General features: G+C 42.1%; 1 protein-coding gene across 7 annotated transcripts in view; it reads right to left on the bottom strand.

Annotated features, from left to right (window-relative positions):
- The window catches only part of Snap91 (synaptosome associated protein 91), a 114,938-nt gene that overhangs the window by 66,867 nt on the left and 24,546 nt on the right, over nt 1–23,525 (bottom strand). For all 7 annotated transcript variants that reach the window (XM_090338501.1, XM_090338500.1, XM_090338502.1 and 4 more), the window contains exons 3-5: nt 4,111–4,253; nt 2,663–2,738; nt 1,011–1,113 (exon numbers count right to left, since the gene is read on the bottom strand). In XM_090338501.1, coding sequence (XP_090194627.1) covers nt 1,011–1,113; nt 2,663–2,738; nt 4,111–4,253 — 322 coding nt within the window. The remainder of the gene's footprint in view (nt 1–1,010; nt 1,114–2,662; nt 2,739–4,110; nt 4,254–23,525) is intronic.

Here is a 23,525-nt window from a genome sequence, read left to right as displayed (position 1 = left end):
CTTGGTACCACATACATAGAAAAATGCTGGAAGTGGTGCTGAGGCTCAAGTGGTAGAGCTCTAGCCTTGAGAAAGTCCAAGGAGAGTGCTCAGGCCCTGAGTTCAAGCCCCAGGACTGGCAAAAAATCAGGGCTGAAAGTGTGATTCAGTAGTAAAAGCACCTACTTAGGAAAGTCAAAGCCCTGAGTTCTAATCCCAGTACTTCCAAAACATAAATAACAGTGGAAAAAATGTAAGTTTTCTAAAAATGCCAGTTCATTTAGGAAAGCATGCCTTTAAAGTCTACAAAATGAATAGAGCTGGGAGCAGAGTTTGTGATATTAATCATGTCATAATACACAGTTTGCCCAAACAGAGGTAAGAGGTCAGCGTGCACCATGGGAGAGGCTGGTATTTGAGGCTTTTGTCCCGTTTCTACAGACTCAGGGAGACCTTGCATCCAGTGATGACCACAGGGCTGGGGCAGTACTGAGGACACCAGACATGTCCTGATGATATGACTCATTATGTATTCTATTAAACACTAAAAAATAAAACATCACTCCTTTAATAAAAAAATAAACCTTGTCAATTTTCTCCCTTTTATGTTATTTAAACAGATTCTTATATGCTTAAGAGTTTTGAGCTATTTTTTTTCTCTTTTTTTTTTTGCCAGTCCTGGGCTTGAGCTCAGGGCCTGAGCATTGTCCTTGGACTTTCTCAAGGCTAGAACTCTACCACTTGAGCCTCAGCACCACTATATATGTGGTACCAAGGAATCGAACCCGGGTCTTCGTGCATGCTAGGCAAGCACTTTAACCCCTAGGCCAAACTCCTGGCCCCTATTTTTAACAATTAAAATTTTATAACATTTGAATTCTGTGCAGCAAATCATGATGTAGAAAGTAACACATTATACTGCAACTGGACCTTCATGACCTAAATCAGGTGGCATCTATACTTAGCTGAAGCGAGCATGCTCTGAGAACCTGCTCTGTTCAAAGGAATACAAGAAAGAAAAAGAAACACACCCTTTCTTCACTCTGGCAAAGTCAAAGGCCATCTGTCTATAAGAGAAAGCCTTTTCATTCAAATATCTACTGTAACGCCGAATGAAGGTGGACATATCGTAACCTGGGGAAAAAGAAGAGGAATAATAAAATCAATAAAATATTTTCAATAGTGTTTTGCATTGTACAATTTTTTAGCTCCCCATGTATCTATATAGTTCTAGGATGAAGTCAATATCAGCAAGCTTCACTGAAAACTCCTCCTTCTTGGTGAAAATGCTTTTCACATGGAGTTAAATTGATGACAGATCGATTTAGTGTTGTCCTATCCTGTACAGGTGTCTTTCTTGCATCTCCCCAAGCTTTCTTGCTTATTTCATGTAGCAGCCTGGTTAATAGTTAATATATGTCATTACCTAATAATGGTCTACTTGTGTGAAGTGCCTACCTTGCAGTTAAAAGTCTACAAAGAAAATTTATGACTGGAATTATTGTTGTTATTATTATTATTATTCCTATTGTCAGCTATGGGACTTGAACTCAGCCTGGATGCTCTCCCTAAGCTTTACAGATAAAGGCTAGGCTCTACCACCTCAAGCCACAATGCCAATTCCGGTTTTCTGGAGATAAGAGTCTCATAGACTTTCCTGCCTGTGCTGGCTTTAAACCATGATCCTCAGACCTCAGCCTCCTGAGTAGCAGGGATTACAGTTATGTGGCATGACTCACCAGTGCCCAGTGAATGGAATTATTCTCGAAAATAATTTGAATGGCATCAGGCATAGAAGGTCATGCCTGTAATCTAAGGTAATTGAGAAGTAGAGATTATGAGATCATGAGTCAATGCCAGCCTATGCAAAAAAAAAAAGTCATCTCAATACGGGCAATGGTAATATGAACCTGTTATTCTAGCCACAAATGAAGTGTAAAAGGAGACCACAGTCCAGGCCAACCTGGGTAAGCAAAGCAAAAACTGGCTAAAGAAAAATGGGTTGGGGCTATAGCTCAAGTGACAAAAGCATCCACCTGGCAAGAATAAGTGTCAGACCATGGGTTCAAGTCCCAGTATCAGTGACATAAAATAGATGGCATCTTTAATTCCATTGTTTCCTGTATCTTCATAAACAAATTGTGGGCCTAACGCACCCACTGCTACTATCTGAGGTGATCATGTAAAATAACAAATGTAAATCCAATCTATATTATATGCTGAGTTACCTGTATAATTAAATATTTTTTCTTTTTTGCCAGTCCTGGGCTTGGGCTCAGGGCGTGAGCACTGTCCTTGGACTTTCTCAAGGCTAGCACTCTACCACTTGAGCCTCAGCACCACTTCCGGCTTTTTGCTAGTATGTGGGGTACCGAGGAATCGAACCCGGGTCTTTGTGCATGCTAGGCAAGCACTCTACCACTAGGCCAAACTCCTGGCCCCAATAATTAAATATTTTAAAGCTTCTTTTATAGAGTATTTTATTAACCATCCAGTGTACCTCTCAGTTGCAATGATTTTGGATTATTAATCAAATGCAAAACTTAAATGTTTTAGCAGTGTATGTATGTGTGTATATATGTCTATACATATATACATGTATACATATACATATATACATGTATACACACATTTATGTACACACATAATTTAAATATTTCATATATAATTTAAATAGTCTTACCATGGGATCCACTTTTGTCCAAAAAGTTGCTGAGATTAAATAGTGTATTCCTAGAGGCCAAATACTGAATAAATCTCTGAAAAACAAAAAAATTAGAATTAAGCATCTATATTCTCAAATGCTTCTAGGCAATTTCTGACACGAAAGCAAACTGTATGCAGATTTCCATTGTGAGCCCTCTTACCCAGCTATAGAGCTGCCTCTTCTTCCTACTGAAACACTAACACTAACACTCGATTAAGTGCATTCAACGAAAAGCCTTCAGTTTCACATGCAACATAAGCATTCAGTAGATATTCCATTTAAAAGGAATACTTTTATCAATATTTCCCCACACTAAGTACTTTATGAAAGCAATCTTCTCTCACAGGCACAAAGGATCGTTTTCTATGAGGAAAATAGGTTTTTAAATTTTTTTATTGTTAGGATAATGTAAAGAGGGGTTACAGTTACATTTGTCAGGTAGTAGGTACATTACTTCTTGCACAATGATACCCCTTCTCATGTTTTTGTTCCCGTTTCCTTTCCCCAACCTCCTCCTAATCATCTTGTTTTCCCTTCTTCCCTTCCCTATTTCAAATAAACAAATAAATGCATATACAATATACCAGCCAAAAAAGTCAGATACAGTAATAACACTAGATTTTTTTTCATATCACTTTCCATTCCTGTATTTCCCCTGTATCCTACGTATACTTTCGAATGCTAGTCAATTGTTTGCTGTGAAAGCATGATTTCCCTCTTTGGAGACAATTTATTTGAGGCAAAAACTCTATTTGTTTGTCTCGTATGCATTAACTTCTTGATAGCCACTGTTAGTCATGCTTCACATTCCCTCATTTCTTGTCTTTGTACTTCACACTGTTTTACAGTAGATGTATGTGCTGTGTCTCCAAGTCATTGACTGGGAGGCTAGAACTCTTACAATGCTTCCTCTACTTGCAACAATTGTTAAAATTCTAGAGTGTATCCTTCTACACATCCTCAAACACTAGTGATCCCATCAATACATCTTGATGACTTACCTTCAGATTATAACTTGAATTAAATTGCTTTTATTCATTTTCGGTAAACCCTAATAGAGGACTCCATTGTCCCATTTAGCTGCAGCATCTTCTATGTGGACATCCTACTTCTGCCACGAGGAAAATAGTTTTATACTTTCTCCCTTCTAATGCTGTTGCTCACTAATAAGTTTGTAGCATTACAGGCACCAGTAATGATTAATGGTTCAATATTTCTAAGACAAAATCTAACTTAGTATCTTTTTTAAAAATGGGTAAATCAAAGATGAAATTGCATGGTGGATGATTTGGAAGCATAGATTCTTTTCCCTTTCTTTTTTCTCATTAGTGAAAATTCAAAGGATCTTAAATCATCAATCACTGCATTCTTGTGTTGATGTCTCCCTCCTTCCACTAAAAAAGAAAGCAGAATTCTTCATTTACCTCATTTCCATGCACCATGAGATGATGTGTTGTCACCAAGGCTTTGAACACAACCACCCAGCTACTGTTGGTTGCTCGCTCAAAGAGCGTGTCTGCCATCTGAGGGATATTAACATTGGTTTCGTTGGTTGCCTGGATCAAATCTACAACAACAGAGGATCTTCATTAATCACTGTATTAAAAAATCTCCCTCAAAAACATGTCAGGAAGGAAACAATGGCAGAGTCACTTGTAAGATGAGAGGTGCTTACACTAGTTTATTAAAAATTGATTAACAAAATGCTGGTGGCTCACGTCTATAATCTTAGTTACTCCAAAATCTGAGATCTGAGGATGAGGATTGCCCAGCCAGGCAAAGTGTGGCTTAAATGGTAGAGCCACAGACATAAGTGGAAAAAGCCAGCAAGAGTGTAAGTCCCTGAGTTCTAGCCCTAGGCCCTAGTACCAGTATGCGCGCGCACACACACACACACACACACACACACACACACACACACACACACAGATGAATAGGTAAATTGTTTTTTTTAAGAATTTACGTTTTTTGATGTTCTTTGCAGCACCATTTACCATAGCAAAGATATGAAACCAACCCAGATGCCCCTCAGTAGATGACTGGTATTTATACACAATAGAATTCTATGCTACCATAAAAAAGAATGACATCACCCATTTGTAAGGAAATGGAAAGACTTGGAAAAAACCATAGTAAGTGAAGTAAGCCAGACCCAAAGGACCATAGGCTCAATGGTTTCCCTCATTTGTAATAATTAGTACACATCTAGGATTCTCCTAGCAGAGGATTACAATGGTACAAAACCTAGATACATAAGGCCATATAGGATGAGGCTAACTCAAAGGATCTCCAGGATCTGGAAATAAGAGCTTTATCTTGTGTGATTATTGTTCTTAATGTACAGTTATTTCTCTTCTCTTTTGTTGTCCTTTGATTAATCTCATATTGTTACAGTATCTGACTTTGTTACCTGGCATATTGTATATACATTTATTTGTTTATTTGAAAAAGGAAGGGGAAGGGAGGAAAACAAGATGATTGGGAGAGGGTGAGGGGAGGGAAATGGGGACAAAAACATGAGGAGGGGTATCAATGTGTGAGAAGTAGTGCACCTACTATCTAGCGAATGTAACTGTAACCCCTCTATACATTAAAATAAAAAGAAAAAAAATCTCCCTCAAACATCAAACATTTAAACCTCTTTACTAAAAGGTGACTTTGAAATCACTCAGAGAATAGCCAGTCAAAAAATTAAGTCACTGGAGAGAGAAACTCAACAAATGGGACTACCTAAAAATAAAACGTTTCTGCACAGACAAAGGCATAGTTACTAAAGTTGAAAGACAGCCAACCAACTGGAAAAAGGTATTTACCAATAATACATCAGACAAATGCTTAATATCCAGTATCTACAGGGAACTCAAAGAATTAATCCCCCCCCCCAAACCCAACAAACCAATCACTAAATGGGCAAGGGAACTAAAGAGAGACTTATCAAAAGAGATTATAATGGCAAAAAAAGAGAAAAATCTCATCATCCATGGTCATAAAGGAAATGCAAATAAAAACAACCCTAAGATACCACCTTACTCCAATTAGAAAGGCCAATATTCTGAACTCAGACAACGACAAATGCTGGTGGGTTTGTGGAGAAAGAGGAACCCTACTGCACTGCTGGTGGGATTGTAAACTAGTTCAGCCACTCTGGAAGGCAGTTTGGAGGTTTCTAAAAGAACACCTTCCCTATGATCCCACCATTTGCTGGGAAGTGGATGAAACTAGAGCAAATCATGTTGAGTGAGATAAGTCAAGACCAAAGGAACAAAAGGCACATGGTCTCTTTGATATGTGGATATTAGATCCAAACAGTACAAGAGCGATGATTCGATATTTGGGTACTCAAGGTTATGGACATCGTCTTGGAGATATAAAACATAACTACATAGAAATAAAAATTTATGATGAGATATATACTCTATAAACATGATATATTATATAGATTGATATGTATCTATGACATATAAACCCTCAGCTTAATTTTAATTATGTTCTAAAAATCTATGTGCCAGCTATTGTATGTAGAGATTCCCTTCTTGAATACTTGTTTGTTAAACATGACATCTGAAATATGATGTAAAAAATCAACTTTAATAAAATCTTTCCAAAAAATAAACAAAAATGTAGCCAGATACCAGTGACTGATGCCTGCAGTCTAGCTACTCAGAAGGCTGAAAACTGGAAAATCAAGGTTAAGTTGTACCCTGGGCAGAAAACTCCACGAGGTTCCATAACCAATTAACTGGCAAAAATGTTGGACTACAGGCATGGTTCAAGTGATACAGCACTAGACATGAGCAAAAAAGTGAAATTGTGTCCATGAGATCATGAATTTATGCCCTACAACCAGCAAGCACACACACAAAAATTAAGCATTATCTTTATATATAGACTAATGATTTTTGGTTTTGTTTTGCAGTACTAGAGATTTGAACTCATTGCATTAAACTTGCTTGGCTGGCTTGCTTAGTTGATGTTATACCACTTGAGCCATGTTTCCTGACAGCTTTTTTTTTCTGTTCTAGAGTTTTGGAGATTGAGTTTCCAGAACTTCTCTGCCCAGGTTGGCTTTGAATCTCTATCCTGATTATCTTAGCCTCCTGAGTAGCTTGTGTGAGCCATCAGCATTTGGCCTTACTCTTAAGTTTAGCTTAGGAATAGCTTTTCAACTGAATTCTTTTCTATCTCTTTTTGAATTTTATGTTTGCTAGTACTGATGCCATTTTTCTAAAAATTATGAACTATAGGAGCTAAGCCTTCCATTAATCTTCTTTGTTATTGCTCCACACACAGTGTCTTCAATGTAGCTAGTTATCTTACACTATACAACCATGTGGAGGAAAGACATAAATGTATTTTTGAGACATGATTTCTAGAATTATGCTTCCCTTGGATATGACTTCAAATATATTGCAAATACAGTTGCCAGACTAGGAGCAAATATCAAAAGAGAAAAAGAATTATGAATGTTTTCATCTAAGCTTTTGTAGGACCTGACATAAACATTACGTACCAATAAGTTTGACCTGTTTCTAAGAGATCAAAACCTTTATAGTATATTAGCAGTCCATGGCTTCACCTTATACAGCTCTGACCGACTGGGGGCTCCTACAGTCCCAGCAGGGAGTTCTCAGAGTTCAGAAAATGTGCTGCATGTTAACTGCTTTAGCTGGTGCTAAGGAGCAGAAGTTAAGACAAGCTGGGACAGAATGTACAGCACAGCTGACTGAGCCCCACCCGTCTTCTAGAGCTGCCGGAGCGTCCCAGCTCCCAGGGCTCAAACTGGCTCTTTTCTTCTCTCACTCATACATATCCACTCAGTAATGCTCACGCCGAACACCTGTGCCATGCGCTTCTTTACTTCACAACCAATAAGCCTTAAAATGACGAGCTAGCACTCCAGCAGGCTTTAGTATTCTGACTGGAGGCTATGAGTCATTGTTCTGAACTGAACCAGGGTTTTGTTTCTGAGTTTGTATGTCTTTCAAATTACAGTCACCACCTTTATCCAGTCCACACAACAGGTTCCCAACTATGTGTCTTTTTCTGCACTCCTTATATCCTTCAGTGAATCTTCCCTGCTCCACCTGACTTCCCTGCTCTTGGAAACCGAGTCACCTCTTCGTTGCTGGTTCTGATTAGATGTGTGAGTACCACACCCAGAGTCCTAGAAGACAGAAACTCATGCCAGCACTTGTCTCCTGGGCAGTGACCCCGCGTCCACACACTGTAAATGCTTACCTAGCAAAATGAGCAAGCAGCACACTTCACCCAAAGACATAAACAGGTTTTTGGAAAAAGAAATCTCTGTGTCTATGCTGTTGCTAAGATGATATTGAGGCACTGTTTATATTTGAAATTCTGTGCCAGTGACAAATTCTTCTGTTCTCGTGTTTACTGAAGTCTAATGTGAAGATAGAGGGGAACATGGTACAGGATCAGACAACACTAAAATGCCTACAGAAGACAAGAGGAGAAAAACAACACAGCACAGCAAAAAGCCCAGACCAGAGCCTAAGGCAGCCCTGATCAGATGAGTAAATCTAGGAAGACTATTTAATGTCTTTGCCTCAAGCATCATCTTTAAAACGGGTAACAATTACTACCTTTCAGAATGCCACCAAGACCACAAACTATCTGAACATAGTAAATGCTCAAAATGACTTTTTTTTTTTTTGCCAATGCTGGGGCTTGAACTCAGGGCCTGGGCACTGTGCTTGGACACTTTTTGCTCAAGGCTAGCTCCCTGCCGTTTAAGACACAGCGCCACTTCCGTTTTGTTTTTTTTTGTTTTTTTTTTTTGTTTTTTTTTTCTGCGCATGTGGTTCTAGGGAATTGAACCTAGAGCTTTGTGCATGCTAGGCGCACATGCTACAACTAGGCCATGCTCCTGGCCCTGCAAAATGACGTTTTGTAAGTACTGTTACAAGCATGATAGTTTCTATTGATAATATAGTGTGTTATTAGGAGATGCTGATTGGGACCCTGAATTAATCTATAAAATAGGGGAGAGGGGTGAAGACTTTTCCTGGGTGTGGGGTTGGGGATTGAACTCAGATCCCTATGTTTGCTAGAAGAGTACTGTGCCAGTCAAGCCATGTCCTAGTTTGTGAGATAACGTCTCTTACCAGCTTTGCACAAGCTGGCTCTGAATGCCTGTTCTTCTTCCGCTTTTCAAACAGCTGGGATTAAAGGCACCCACCACCACATCAAGCCTGGAAAGAACACTTAAAAATAAAAAGAGATATATAAAGTATGGATCCCTAACATCCATGTGCTTAGAGAGCTGTGATGGCTGGTGAGGCTTAGCTGAGGAATAGGACAATGGCCAGCCAGGGCTCTCCAAGGTCATCCTAAAGAGCTGGACTTCCTCCTGCGGAGAAGCATAGCCCATTTTGGTCTTTCCCAAAAAAATTACCAATAAGATTTGGCTTTCTGCCAGGCACCAGTGGCTGGTGCCTGTAATCTTCACTAATCAGGAGGCTGGGATCTGAGGGCTGAGGTTCAACGTCAGCCTGGGCAGAGCACTCTGTGAGATTTATCTTCAATTAACCACCAGAAAATGGGAAGTGGCACTGCAGCTCAAGTGGTAGAGTACTAGCTTTAAGTAAATGCGCCCAGGCCCTGAGTTCTTGCTATTTGTTTTTTACAGTCAAGGACCTTATGCAATGGGAACTAAGCACAATCTGCAAGACACAGCAGAAGCACAAGAAAGGAACAATTAATCTCTGCATGAAAGAGATGCTAGAAGACAGAAAGACAGGGAGCTGGAGGCCCAGCTGAGAAGGGATGAGGTGAACCTGAACATGGGAAAAAGCAACCTAGAGAAAAAGGGAGAGAGGGAGGAGATATAGAGGATGTGGAAAACTTAAGAAGGGAGAGGAGGAGATGTAGAGGAACTAGACTCACAGGTGGTAAGATGAACCTTGGAGGCAATGGAGAAAGGGCAATTCACCTAAGGAGAATCAGGGCCTTCCTTATGCTAGGGAGGTAGATGCTCTGCCATTTGAGCCATGTTTCCAGCCCTGCTTCCAATTTAGACTTTCTTCCATAGCTAGGATAATAAGTGCATATTAAGTCTTTTATTGGTTGAGGTAGGGTTCCTGCAAACTTTCTGCCTGGCAAACAGTGACTCTGCTTAATCTCAGCATCCAAAGTCACTAGAATTACAGGGCATTAGCCACTGAGCCCACCTTAAGAAATGATTTACAGGTCAGGCACAGTGGCTTACTCCTTAATCCCAGCTACTTGGAAGACAGGTCAGATGGACTGTGATTCAAGGTTAGCTAAGGTTAAAAAGTTAGTGAGAACTCCCATGCCCACCTCATCTAGCTCAAAAAGCAAACCAGGCATGGAGGCCTCTGCCTGTGGTCCCATTCACTAGGGAGGCCATGAGTAAGAGGGTCATGGTACAGGCCTGCCTGGACAAAAATTCAAGGTCCTATCAGAAAAACAGTGAAGTCAAAGAGGCCTGGGCACTTGGCTTGAGTGGTACAATGTCTGCTTAACAATCCTGAGACTCAGTTCTAACACAGTACTAAAAACATAAAAGAACAATACTCCCAAAATGTTTCTACCAAGTGATTTTCCCACTAGCAGTGCAATCATAGTTCCGTTATTACAGATCCTTGTCAAAATTTGATAAGGTCTCTTATGCTTTTTATTCTTTTTTTGCCAGTCCTGGGGCTTGAACTCAGGGCCTGGGCACTGTCCTTGGACACTTTTTTGCTCGAGGCTAGCACTCTGCCTACTGAGCCACAACGCTACTTCTGGCTTTTTCTGTGAATGTGGTACCAAGGGATTGAACCCAGGACTTCATGCATGCTAGCTAGGTGAGTTCATACCACTAGGCTATGCTTCAGGCCATGTTTTTTTCTTTTCTGCCATTCTAACAAGTATGTGGTCAGATCTCATGATCATTTCTGTATGCATCGCCCTACTGACCAATAATGTCATTTAATTGACTTTCATTTAGTTTGTCATTTATTTCAAGCAGGAAAGTAAACACAGACTCTGTTTTTTTATGCTAGCTTGCTCTGAAGTGTAAGTCTTTCTCTCTTTGGTAGTTTAAAGCAACTGAAAGTTTTCTTTTTTGTAAATCATTTTTAAATTATTTTTTATTCCTGGGGTTATATATAGAGGGGTTACAGTTATATTCACTAGGTAGTAGGTGCATTAATTCTCACACATTGATACCCCTTCTCATGTTTTTGTCCCCATTTCCCTTCCCTTGAAAGTTTCTTTTAAAACCCAGTCTGAGGTATAATTCATCAATAGGATGATGGGAAGATAGCTTTAACTTTTAGGAGTTGTAAGTAATTATTCACTAAACAAGAGACTAGCAACAAACCTGCACAGCCCTGAAATGTGTTGTCACCTGTCTTGATCTAGTACAGTGTGAGGCCTATATCCAGACGGGCCAGGTGCCAAGGTGTCCCACAACAGCCCTTGAAACCTCTTGCTTGGGCTATTCTTTTTTTTTTTTTTTTGCCAGTTCTGGGCATGAGCTCAGGGCCTGAGCACTGTCCCTGGATTTTCTCAAGGATAGGGCTCTATCACTTGAGCCACAGCACCGCTTCTGGCTTTTTGCTATATATGTGGTACTGAGGAATCGAACCCGGGTCTTCGTGCATGCTAGGCAAGCACTCTACCACTAGGCCAAACTCCCGGCCCCTGCTTGGACTATTCTGTAACCTATTCTCTGAATCAGCACAGCTAGAAGTATCTGTGGACAACTAACAGCTCCAGAGCACTCACTGTTCTGGTCCTTTCCCAGGGCCTCCTGTTGTCCACTGAATTAAATACAAACACCTCAAGTCTACATCTGATACCTTATACTTAGGTCTTGAGCACGAGCCCTTTACTTACATGTTAAGTATAAGGTTGTACCTTATACTTTACCTCGAGGAAAAGGCCTTTCATTAGAAGTCTCTTTCCTCATCTTTTCAGTTCCACAAACTGTGTTCCAACAACACTGACACCTCTTCACACTCTCCTCTTCATGAAGAATTCCTCCCCTATCACCTCATCTCCCAACAAGCTCTCAATGTTGGGCCATCAAGTCCTGTCTGACCTTTCCTTTGAGGGGAAAGGGCCGTGGTGAGGGGAAAGGGCCGTGGTCCTTCCCTTTCACTCAAGGCAGGGCAAAGGACAGTGGACTTGAGGCCACAAACCTAGTGTACAACCTGGCTTTGTTACTTATGGACAAGTTGACTTGACTATTCTGTGCCTCCAGTTGTACACCAAGCATCGAGAATAACATTAATTACTACCTTATATGCCACATACTTTGAGGCTCTTATTACACAGATCGTAATTGTTAGTTTACATATGTCTGTGCTCCGTGCAGCTCCACGTCTAGCAAGTTAAGAATGAAGTAATATCTGTGTCCCACCACAGACTCTGGCATATAAAGCAATCATTTCAGATGACTAGGACTAGCTTGTGTATATCAACTTAAAAGAATTGTATACTAAAGCTAAAGGCAGGTATTAGAGACCATTTCCAGTAGTGCTTATTGTCACAATTAAATCAACAAGTTAGAAAGACGATTTAGTTTCTACTAAACGGCCTCAGATATGTTAACCAGCAACTAAGTTCAGAAAGGCATCTTCTGTTCCATTTAAAAATCCACCCCCAAGTAAAACTTTACTTGGATTGAGGGCCAGGAGAGAAAAGAAAGACGCGTTGTTATTCTATCATATAATCATCACCCTAACTCTTGTTTTTGTAAAAGTACACAGAGAAACTATATTCCAAGTTCATCCTCACCTTTTAAAACATTCCTGCAGTAAGACAGCAATTTTGAATATTTAAATTCCTCCCTTCCCTCTCTCCTTTCCTCCTCACTCCCATCTGTTAAGGACTGAATGCCTATGTCCCCTACAAAATTTAAATATTGATATTCTAACTCCTAATGCCACAATATTTAGAGGTTTGGGAGGTGATTAGGCCCTGAGGGCAGAGCCATGACGAATGGAATTGTGCCTTTATAAAAGAGAGCCTGGAAGGCCCTCAATGCCTTCTGCCATGGTGGGGGTGGTGGTGGGGGGGAGGCAGGTGTGTCTGAAATCTGGAAGAAAGTCTTCACCAAATCCAACCATGCTTTCCATACTGTGCACACTACACATGCTGTACCACTATACACAATGCAGGTTATACATACTATATACGCTATATACCCTATATGCTGTATGTGCTGTAAATGCTATACACACTATATAAGCTGTACAGACTATACATGCTATACACAATGCACATTATACATACTATACACGCTATACACATTACACACTATACACCCTACATGCTGTACAGGCTATATACCTCTATACACTCTATGCATGCAACACACGCATTATACTCCCTAAACACCCTATATACTGTATATGCTGTATATTCCATACTTACTATATAGACTATACAGAATATACATAGTATACACAATACGTTATAAATGCTATATACACTATACAACCTATACATGCTACATACTCTATATACCCTATCTACCCTATACATGCTATATGCCCAAACACTGTGCATCCTCTATATACTATACACCCTATATATTCTATACATGCTATATACACTGTATACCCTTTACACCCTATATACACTGTACATGCTACACACCCTATATATGCTATACACTATATATGATATATACCTATATACACTATATAGATATATTATACACCCTATACAGTGTACATGCTGTATAGGCTATACATACAATACATGCAATACACATTATACATCATATACGTACCATATACATTCTACACCCTATACACTATACGATCTATACACATTATAAACTCTATACACACGATATACTCTATATATCCTATACATGCTATATACCACATATATCCTACATATATACCTGCTACACCTTATACATACTACATGCCTAATACACTTCTACACTCTACACCCTATACACACTACACGTACCACATACCTTGTACACACTATACACCTTATACTCAATATACACACTGTACACATTGTCATACACATTATATGCCCTAGGCACACTATACACCCTATACACACTATACATACTTCCATACTTCTGTTCCTTCCTGCCCCCTGCTTTCCTGCCTGCTTTATTCATTACTCATTAACAATGTCTGACAGTGCAAATGCACAAACACTTCTAAACAAGAACAACTCCTTGCAATGTGGACAATACAGTGAATAACGAAGCAGATGAATTAGAAGTTTTTCTTCTTGGGATCAGCATGAGTGACAGACATTAGCATGGCCTCTCCAGCAGCCATTTACCTGCTCTTCTGTACCAGAAGAGTGCTGAGTGTGTGCCTGATCTGTTTGTCAGCATGGCATCACCTCAGCTTCGTCTGTGGCTAGAGGTGAAATCAGCAGTCTGCTAGGGTCAGCTGCGAGGATCTTTTCAGGAATAGAGACATGACAGAGGAGAAACGTGTCTTGCTTCCTTCTATAGATGCACCTTTTGTTCACATGTGAGGTCCTGGCCATTTCAGGATGGGGAGACAGACTGCCCATCAGATGAAGGTGTCAGGAGGACACTGAGCACTAGCTGGCTGCTAATCAAACCCTAGCATGACCCTCTGCCTCCAGATTGCCTTGGTAACACAGCACCATTCTGCACTGCAGTGAGATGGCTGGTGCAGTGTCAGAATCATTGTTCTGGTTATCCTGCCTGCTTTCTCCCCTTTGAGCAGCAGCAGGGACCATGATCCCACGAAGACCCCACAAAAACCAATCAAACACACCCAAAAGCATCCCCCATCTCAATGAATGTGCAAATCACCACCAAAGAACACCAGAAACAGGGAAAAGAAAGGCAATACAACCTCAAAAGCTCATGTCCCTTTATAACACAAATCAAAAGATACTGACAACAGCTGAAATGCTAGACAAATAAAAACCATCAACTACCTCAAAGAAGATGCAAATGAACAGATGAATCCAACAAGAAAGTCAGCCTTCGAGCCAGGTGAGAAGGCCTGGGACATGAACAAGGAATCAGGAAAGGATGGCAAATCATTTCATTAAGTCCTTAGACCGAGTACTCTGTTATGTGAATTTAAACCAGATGTACAAAGCAAACAATACCAAAGGAACAAGCACTAAAACTCAGCAGAATCTTCCAGCTCTAATGTCTTTTGGGATCTCATGGCTCTTCTTGATAATCCCGCAGCACCTGTGCCTTCCCAGTGTGGCTGACAGCCTGGCAGTGCCTGCTTTGGATAAGAACCATTTGCTTAGAAGTCTAGCCTCTGGTGAGCCAGTGAAAAGAACTAAGAGGATTATGATAGGATTCTATTTTGAAGAAGAAAGAGACTATCATTTTTCCCCTTGCAGGAAGATCAAATAGTATGTGATACATTCATTAGATGTGAATTTTGTATATAGAAACTCTGACACAACGTGAGGAAGACTGGGAGAGGATGAGAATGAGGATTTGAAGGAGGCAGCTGGCTATCCCATTCACTTTTTTTTTTTTTGCCAGTCCTGGGGACTGAACTCAGGGCCTGGGCACTGTTCTTGGGTTTTCTCAAGGCTAGAGCTCTACCACTTGAGCCATAGCACCACTTCTGGCTTTTTTCTGTGTATATGCTATGGAGGAATCAAACCCGGATTTTCGTGCATGTTAGGCAAGCATTCCACCACTAGGCTAAACTCCCCGCCCCCCCTTCACTTCTGAGAAGCAGAAAGGATGAGGAGATCTGGGGACACAGGGCTAGCCTGGGAGAGGCTGGGCTATCTGGGCTGTCTCCACAATGCAGCGATCTAGGTGGTACTAAGTGATGCAGAGGATGGCTAAGGAAGATGAAGGTAACCCTAAACTGCAGACAATAGGGGCAGGTAGGCCAGAGACCAAAGAGCAGGTGCCCCTGCGCTCACAGCAGCTTGTAAATGTCCAACAGGATGACGTTTATTTGCAGAACTTAACAGCAGGGACCCTCTTTCATTTCCCTCCCTATAAATAGAAAGATCTTAAATGTCAGCCTTTAAAGTCTCTTGATTTATTCATTATAATTGGATTTATTAAAGTTGATTCAGTATCATTACATTTGAACTTTTGCATTACCACATTTGATTTTTTTAAAAAAAAATATAGTTTCTAAATGTCTTAGGTAGCTCTTATTTTTTTCCTAAAGAAAACTCTATATGCTCTGCACTTTTTTGTAGACTTTTGTAAAAACCATATACATACTATAAAAGATTCCTTCTTACATTATTAAATTTGCTCTGTGATAGGATTTTGACAGACGCAAAATTAGGAGACGTGATATATGGCTCAGGGCTTGAGTTAAGTCTTGGGAGCCAGACCAGATCCAATTTAATTACTTTGTATTATTTAATATCTGTGTGGCTCAAGTGAAGTTGCCTCTCAGACCTCTTTTTCTTCCCTACACTGATGGAGGACTAATAGCCACTATCTAGCAGCTGTTTTATTAAACCAAGTATGGCAAGTGAAGAATCTAGTATAGAGCTTGATACACACACACATACACACAGAGAGACAGAGACAGAGACAGAGACAGAGACAGAGAGAGAGAGAGAGAGAGAGAGAGAGAGAGAGAGAGAGAGAGAGAGAGAGAGAGAGGAGAGAGTGTGAAAGAGAGAAAGGAGAATATCCATCTGTATCCATGTATCATCTGTCCATCTCTCCCTCTCTGTATAGGATGCACAATTACAATTAGATTCAACCCTTGGCCATCTATATGAAAAGGGAGTTGGAAAACTTTTAAAGCTAATTTCAAGTAATTTATGAACAAATATTAACTAAATGCCTATTTAGTGCCAGCCATTATTTTATCTGCTAGAGACAGAGCAGCAAACAAAACAGACATTGTCAGCCTTCACAGAGCTTACACTGCATTCTAACGAAGACAGAAGCCAGATATCAATCATGCAGAGATGACCAGTGTGATAAAACAATAAAGTTAGGGCTGGAAGGACTGAAAGACAGACAGATACTGATAGCATGATCTCCTTGAGGAAATGATATGCAAAGAGACCTAAACTCAGTCGTCTGTCACCTTTGGAAGAAGCATGGGAAAGAAAGCAGTGTATGCAAAGGCTCTGAGATGGAGGCATGATTGGAGACATGGTTCAAGGGGTAGAGCACAAACTGTGAGAGGAAAGCATGTTGAACAGGCTCAACAGGATACAAGCAAGGTACTGTAAGCAGAGAAACACCAGCACAGGAAAGAGGAGCAGAGAGAGCTGAGCAGGTTCCTGTGTGACACACAGGAAGGACTCTGGTGTTTTGATAAGTGCTATGAGAAGGTGCTAGAGGGTTCTGATCGGCAAAGTGGTGTGACCCACATTGCAGTTGAAGAATGACTACAACAACTTCAGGGAGACACATAAGGGAGGTGATTTTAGCAGCAAGCGAGGCCAGAGGGGATCTTGAGCTTGTGTCCCTGTGGCAATGGGTCAGAAGCAAGAAAACAAAAGTTGGATTGCAGAAATCTTCAAGGTTGAGCCAAGAGTAACAGCTGGTGGATCTGCTGAGGGTAGAGCACAAGACAAAGGGCCCTAGAACAACAGGCTGTCACACCAGAACAACTGGTTGTATTGCTCTTGTGTGTTCTTGAGCTAAGAAAGAGAAGCCATGGAAGTGTGGCATGTGCTTTGGCTTGGTCCTTGCTTCTTCTCCCACCATGATGATCAACTTCATTGTTCCTGTCTCTGATCTTGCTCACAACCACAGGTAGTGCCAGGCCTCTGCAGTACTTGAATTGTGTCCAAAGGCCCATCTAAATCAAGACAGCATGAAAGAGCATGCCCTGAGCCAGCAAACTGTGACCCTAAATGGTCTGAACGTGGGCCACAGTAGCCTTTCAACCCATTAAGAATTCTTGATGGTGCAGCCCAAGTGTGGCTCAGGTGGTAAAACTCTTTGCTGACAAGCACAAGGCCTTGAGTTCAAATCCCTGTGTCACCTCCACTAACAGCAACAACAATGGCAACAGAGAACGGCTGGTTATGAGTCATTCTTGCCCCAGGGTGGTAGATGAGATTTGGAGGGTGCTGAGATCTGACTCAGAGCTTCCAGGAGCTGGGACTACAAGCACCCTCAGCCCTCACCACACTTATTTTGAAGTGAAAGGAGGAGAAGGTCTGCCTGTGCCAAACGCTAAAAGTCTGTAGGGCTATGGAAAACTATTAGGATAACAGGGAGGCATTGATGTGTGTATCTTTCAGTTCCATGACAGCTGTATCAACAATGTGACCTTACGTAAAGTAACACTGAGTTTCTACAGTACTATGCCGGCCAGACATAGAACTATACAGCTTTTTTTTTGTTTTTGTTTTTTAAATCTTCTCATCTTGTATTCTATTTAAAAATTTTAGTGATTTTTAAGTAGTTGTACCAAGGGGCTTCCATTCAACATGTCAAGTTTATGAGTACAATGTATGTTGGTCAGTGTCACCCTTCCAACTTTCTCCCCCACAATACACCTTGGTCGGTATCACCTTCCCACCTTTTTCCCCCACAATGCACCCTGGTCAGCATCACCCTTCCACCTTTCTCCCCACAATGCAGCTTGGTTGGCATCACCTTCTCACCCTTCTCCCCCACAATGCACACTGGTCAGCATCACCCTTCCACCTTTCTCCCCACAATGCAGCTTGGTTGGCATCACCTTCTCACCTTTCTCCCCCACAATGCATGCTGGTCAGCATCACCCTTCCACCTTTCTCCCCAACAATGCATGTTGCCCTGGGGACAATGTCCCCCCTTCCTTCCTTGTCATCATGGGGGACTCTTCAAAAGTGCTGTACTTTTAGAAGCAGACAACAATCAATAGGAACAGAACTTGCACAAGACTTGTCACAAAAGGAGACAGCCGTGTGGGAGCTGGTGCTGGTGGCTGGTACCAGGACCGGGAAGCAGCAGAGCGAGGGTGTTCTGGGTATCTACAGAGCAAGGCCAGCTCCCTGGGCTGGCAGCCATGCTGGAAGGCGGGCCTCTGTGCCTGAATTGCTGGGGAGATCTGAGAAGGTAAGTGCAGCTGGGTTTCTGATTTCCTGTGACTGTCACAGGGCAATCATCTTAAGTGTGTCACGTAAAGGAACGCACGTCCTACCTATATGCTAGGCATAAAGTTTTGTTTCTTTTTCAGAGTAGCTTAGGATAATATATGCCTTTGGTATTTATCTCTAAATCTGCCTTTAAATGACCCCCCAAATGGTCTTGTAGAGGTGTTTCTGGAGAACTTAACTGTGTTCAAAATGTATCATGTATCATGAACAGTCCCATGTGCCCTTAAACACCAATTCTGGACCCCCTGCTCTGGCCACAGCCCATCATTCCTCTAGTATCTTCTCTCTCACCCCACGAATGCTAGCTGCTGCCCTTCATAGAGGCCACAAGAAAAAGCAGAGCTCTATGCACAGGTTTCAAGCAGCAGAAACTGGGCACTGGTCCTCTGTTCCAAGCATGCTTCCTACCCACACATGGGAAACCTTTGTCTCCTAAAATAAAGAGCACTGCTGCTGTGAGCATCCAGGACCTTCTCCACTGTGTCATCACCTTCATTTTTAGGTACCTCCTGCTGTCTTTGCTATTTTCCATTCCCAGCCCATTCTGGAGCAGACCTTACCTCATCTCTCACCTTGTACTCTCCTATCCTCCAGGGCACACTCCCCACCCTCAATGTGTTTTTATTCCTCAGAGCCTGTTAATTTCCTAGGACGAAACATGTTTAAAAAAGACCCAAGCCTATTTTCTTTCTGAAATACCAAGGAATATATCTTCAGTTGTTAAGCACTTTCATCCTTTACTGCAGGGTTTAAGCAGAAAGAGGGAATTATCTAGGTGAGCTGAAAAAACAAATGAACTTGAAAGGAAAACTGTCTTCCCTTCATACATGTCATTTATTTCTTAGGGGGACAAACAGAAGGGAAAACCAGAAAGTGGTTTTATACTCCTTTAGAAACCCTGAAGAGAGGGTGCTGAGACAATTTACTGATAAGGAACTGGGATGAGGCTGGGCATGAAGAAGGCTGGCCAGAAATTCAGAAATAGATGGTACAGCAGAAAGACCCCTCAGCAAACTGCCCCTCAAAGTGCTGGCCCTCGAAGCCCCACCCTTCCCTCTCTCCTGGCCCTACATGGCAGAGCAGTCTACCAATCAAAGCATGCCATTTCCTTTCACACACCAGGGGGGGAAACTGAGCCTGCTCCCAGTCCTGGTACAGTGTGGGGGTTCAGGAAGATCCTTCTCCCTAATGGAACACTGAACTTTTTCAATCTCCAAACAGTTACTGCTTTAGTAGTTCAGCCCTAAGCCTCAATGTACTTTAGGAACAATTATAATAATTATCATTGAGCTTAAGACACCTAAAGAACTTAAATACTAACCAGAACACTGTAGTAAAAGCCTCCTCTGTGGTGGGTGGTGGCATTGGGGCCGAACCTAGTGAGCACGGCTTCTGCTGGAGCCCCTGCCACAGTGTCCCTCTGCTCAAGAGGCTTGCTGCTCAGAGGCTAGGCCAGAGCGGGACCAGACTGTAGGAGTGAGCAGACAGCCACTCTAGATAGGCCAGAAAGACAGTGCCTCTGTCACCCACCCCCAAGGAGAGGGCCCCAGGGAAGAGACAAAACAAGAGTACCATCTCAGATTGCCAGAGATAAATGGAAGCTCAAATGAGTGCCTGGAGCCACTAGTGCTAGATTCGTAAGGAGAGCCCAAAACTGCCTGTAGTTGAAAACCAGGGGACCATCTGTGTGCAGGCAGGGAACTTTGTTCCCAGAGAGGGGAAGCTAGGGGCTGGGCCTGGCTCTGCAAGGTCTCCATCTCCATGCACTTTCACTGTGGGTTCAAAACACCTCCCTGTAGATTCAGACAGCATGGGCTCCAGACGCTGAGTGTGTCCTCCAGGAGGCAAGCAGGACAGCGTCCACTCGGCTCTTCAGCTGTCTTTGCATGGTGGTTGCTGGCTTCAGGGATCCTCTAGAAGTGAGGGGATGCAGAAGGCATGGCTCCTAACGGGCTTCTCAGTCAGCCAGCCTGCCTGTAGACAGGGTGGAGGCTACCAAACAACTGTCTCATCTGACCATGGGTCCTGAGACACAGAATCAGGCCAGTGTGGCAGGAAAGATGGAGATGTACCTCTCACCAGAGGACAGTCACCCAGCATTCGCTCTCAGTGGAGGAAGAACTGGTTTGCATCACTTTGTTTCAAAGCCGGTGAGTGGAGTCCACGTCCTCCATCTTCCTGGCTGGGCATGCTCACAGGGACTGGACATGAGCTCTCCTTCCCATCTAGGGGAATTTCTGTCATGGTGCCTGCCACTGGGGGACACTCTCACCAGGGAGCCCTCCTCAGTGGAGCATAGTGCTTCTTTATGACACTGGGACCATGGAGAAGACTGCATTCTATTCACAAAGCCAAAGGACAGCTTGTGAAGTCCTAGGGAACTCTTGAAGAGCCCGTTCACATGCCAGAAATGACCCAAGTATGGTCCTGGGCCTTATGCAGATACAATATGTGGATATGCCAAAATAATTCAGAACAACAGTTTTTCAGGTTGTAATTTTACCTTGAGGACAGTGTTTTAGTCTTGCCGTAAAAATACTTATGCAAGAGTCAAAGGCTAAAGGTCTCTAGTACACATGGAGCTCCAGGTGACCCTACACCGATTCTCACCCCTCCATTTGACCTCCCAGGCTTACCTAACATTTTTAATCTTTCATTTTGCCTCTACAAGTAGAGAAAATCCTCCTGAAGGGGCTCTTTTTTTTTACTCAAGTACAATTCAAATAAATCAAGAACCTTTCACAAAAGCTATATACTACCCATGTTCACATCTATACTTTTCTAAAAGTTTAGCTAAGTCAAACCATACCTGCCATTCTCCTAGTACAAATCATGCTTAATTTTCTCAGTTACAGCAGTGGCTCTTTATAAGATGGCCTCTTAGCTCTTTCACAGAGCTCTGAGTTAAGAACAACTTAATGAAATACACTGCATGCTTGAGCAGCAATTCTCATACACCAGGGTAAGAGCAAGGGTTGGGAGACAAATTAAGAGGGGTATTTATCACTCTGTAATCAGCTCCTGGTCCTTACCTATATAAAAGATGACTGGCCCTGGTCCTCTATTCCCCCCTCCATGTGCTCAAACTTGGGAGGGGTGGGTGGCACAAATCCTAGACTGGAAAAGCAGCTGCTAAGCAGTTTAAATTGGAAGCTGTGGGTCACAGAGCTCCCATCCTTAGGTAACAGCAAACCACAGCACACTATACTGCCCCTGGGAAGTTACAAGGTAACACAAGCTCCCTCCAGTTCCCCCATTCATGTGGTGACATGGCAGTCCTCTGCTTTTCCGCTACTCTTTTCTCTTTAAACTTGGAGAAAGAGGAGGTCCCACCTCCTTCCTGGGCCACAACCTTGATGGGTTCTCATCCCTCCCCCACTTCCCATCTCCCAGCCTACTCTGTCTTCTCTAAAATCCTTTAAAAATATTTAGTACATTAACCCCCCCAATACACACACACACACACACACACACACACACACACACACACACAATCTTCTACCTGTGTGTTTCAAATAGCTCTCTCCACTTCTAGGAAGAAAAAGAAACATAAAGCTGGGAGCCGGTGGCTCACACCTGTAATCCTAGCCACTCAGGAAGCTGAGATCTGAGGATCACAATTCAAAACCAAACTGGGCAGGGATGTCTGTAAGATTCTTATCACCAATGAACCACCAGAAACTGGGAACTGGTTCTGTGCCTCAAAGTAGAAGAATGTTAGCTTTGAGCAAAGGAGCTCAGGAACAGTGGCCAGGCCCCAACTTCAAGCCCCATGACCACAACCAACAACAAAAAAAGACACATAAAATTCCTCCCTTGACCCTGTATCACATTCTAGATTCCATAAACCCATGGTTTCCTATCTTTCAATTCATTTGGGGAAGTTGTTATGACCAGGCATTGTCAGGACTCAGCATAGTGTTGTGTCATGGACAATTATGACATAAGAATTCCTGTGTTCATGACTGGAAAACTTAATATTGTCCACACTACCCAAAGTGTTCTCCAGATGACTGCGTTCCACCACCAAAATTCCAATTATATTTTTCAAAGGCCAAGTAAAAAAGAATCCTCAAGTTCATATGAAAGCATAAAACATCTCCCAAAGCCAAAGAAATCTTGAACCAAAAGAACAAAGGTGAAGGTATCCCAATACTGTGTTTCAAGACATAAGACAGAGACATACTAACCAACACATCAGGGTATTGGCATCAAAACACACATAAAGACCAAGGGATTGAAACAGAGGTTCTAGAAAACCCCTGTGTGCCTTTGGAGGTGCCAGAAATGCACAACGGAGGAAGGACAGCTTCTTCAATCAATGGTCTGGGAAAGCTGTGTGAGGCACAGCTGATTGAAGCCTGATCTCTTGCCCTACACAAAATTCAATCAAAACAGATTAAAGTCTGAAGTGTAAAACCAGAAACTCTGAAACTATTTGAAGAAAACATTGGGGAAAACACTTCAACACAATGGTTTTCTTGATGGGCCTCCACACACAGAATAAACAAAAGAAAACAACTGACATTTAGGATTGAATCAAACAAAAAGCTTCTGCCTAAAAAACAGGCAACCATCAACAGAGGGAAGAGACAAACTCTAGAGTGGGCTAAAGTATTTGCAGGTTATTCATGAGAGAGAGGACTTTGCATTCAGAAAGAATAAGGCAGGCTACAAAACTAAAGACAAAATCAGGGCGTGAGTTTGGCCTAGTGGGTAGAGTGCTTGCCTAGCATGCACAAAGACCTGGGTTCAATTCCTCGGTACCATGTGCATAGTAAAAAAAAGC

Source organism: Megascapheus bottae, chromosome 8, assembly GCF_031878675.1.
Source record: "Megascapheus bottae isolate mThoBot1 chromosome 8, mThoBot2.hap1, whole genome shotgun sequence".
Classification (NCBI taxonomy): domain Eukaryota; kingdom Metazoa; phylum Chordata; class Mammalia; order Rodentia; family Geomyidae; genus Megascapheus; species Megascapheus bottae.
The sequence above is the reverse complement of the archived record's forward strand: the minus strand, read 5'-3'. Positions and strand labels throughout refer to the sequence as shown.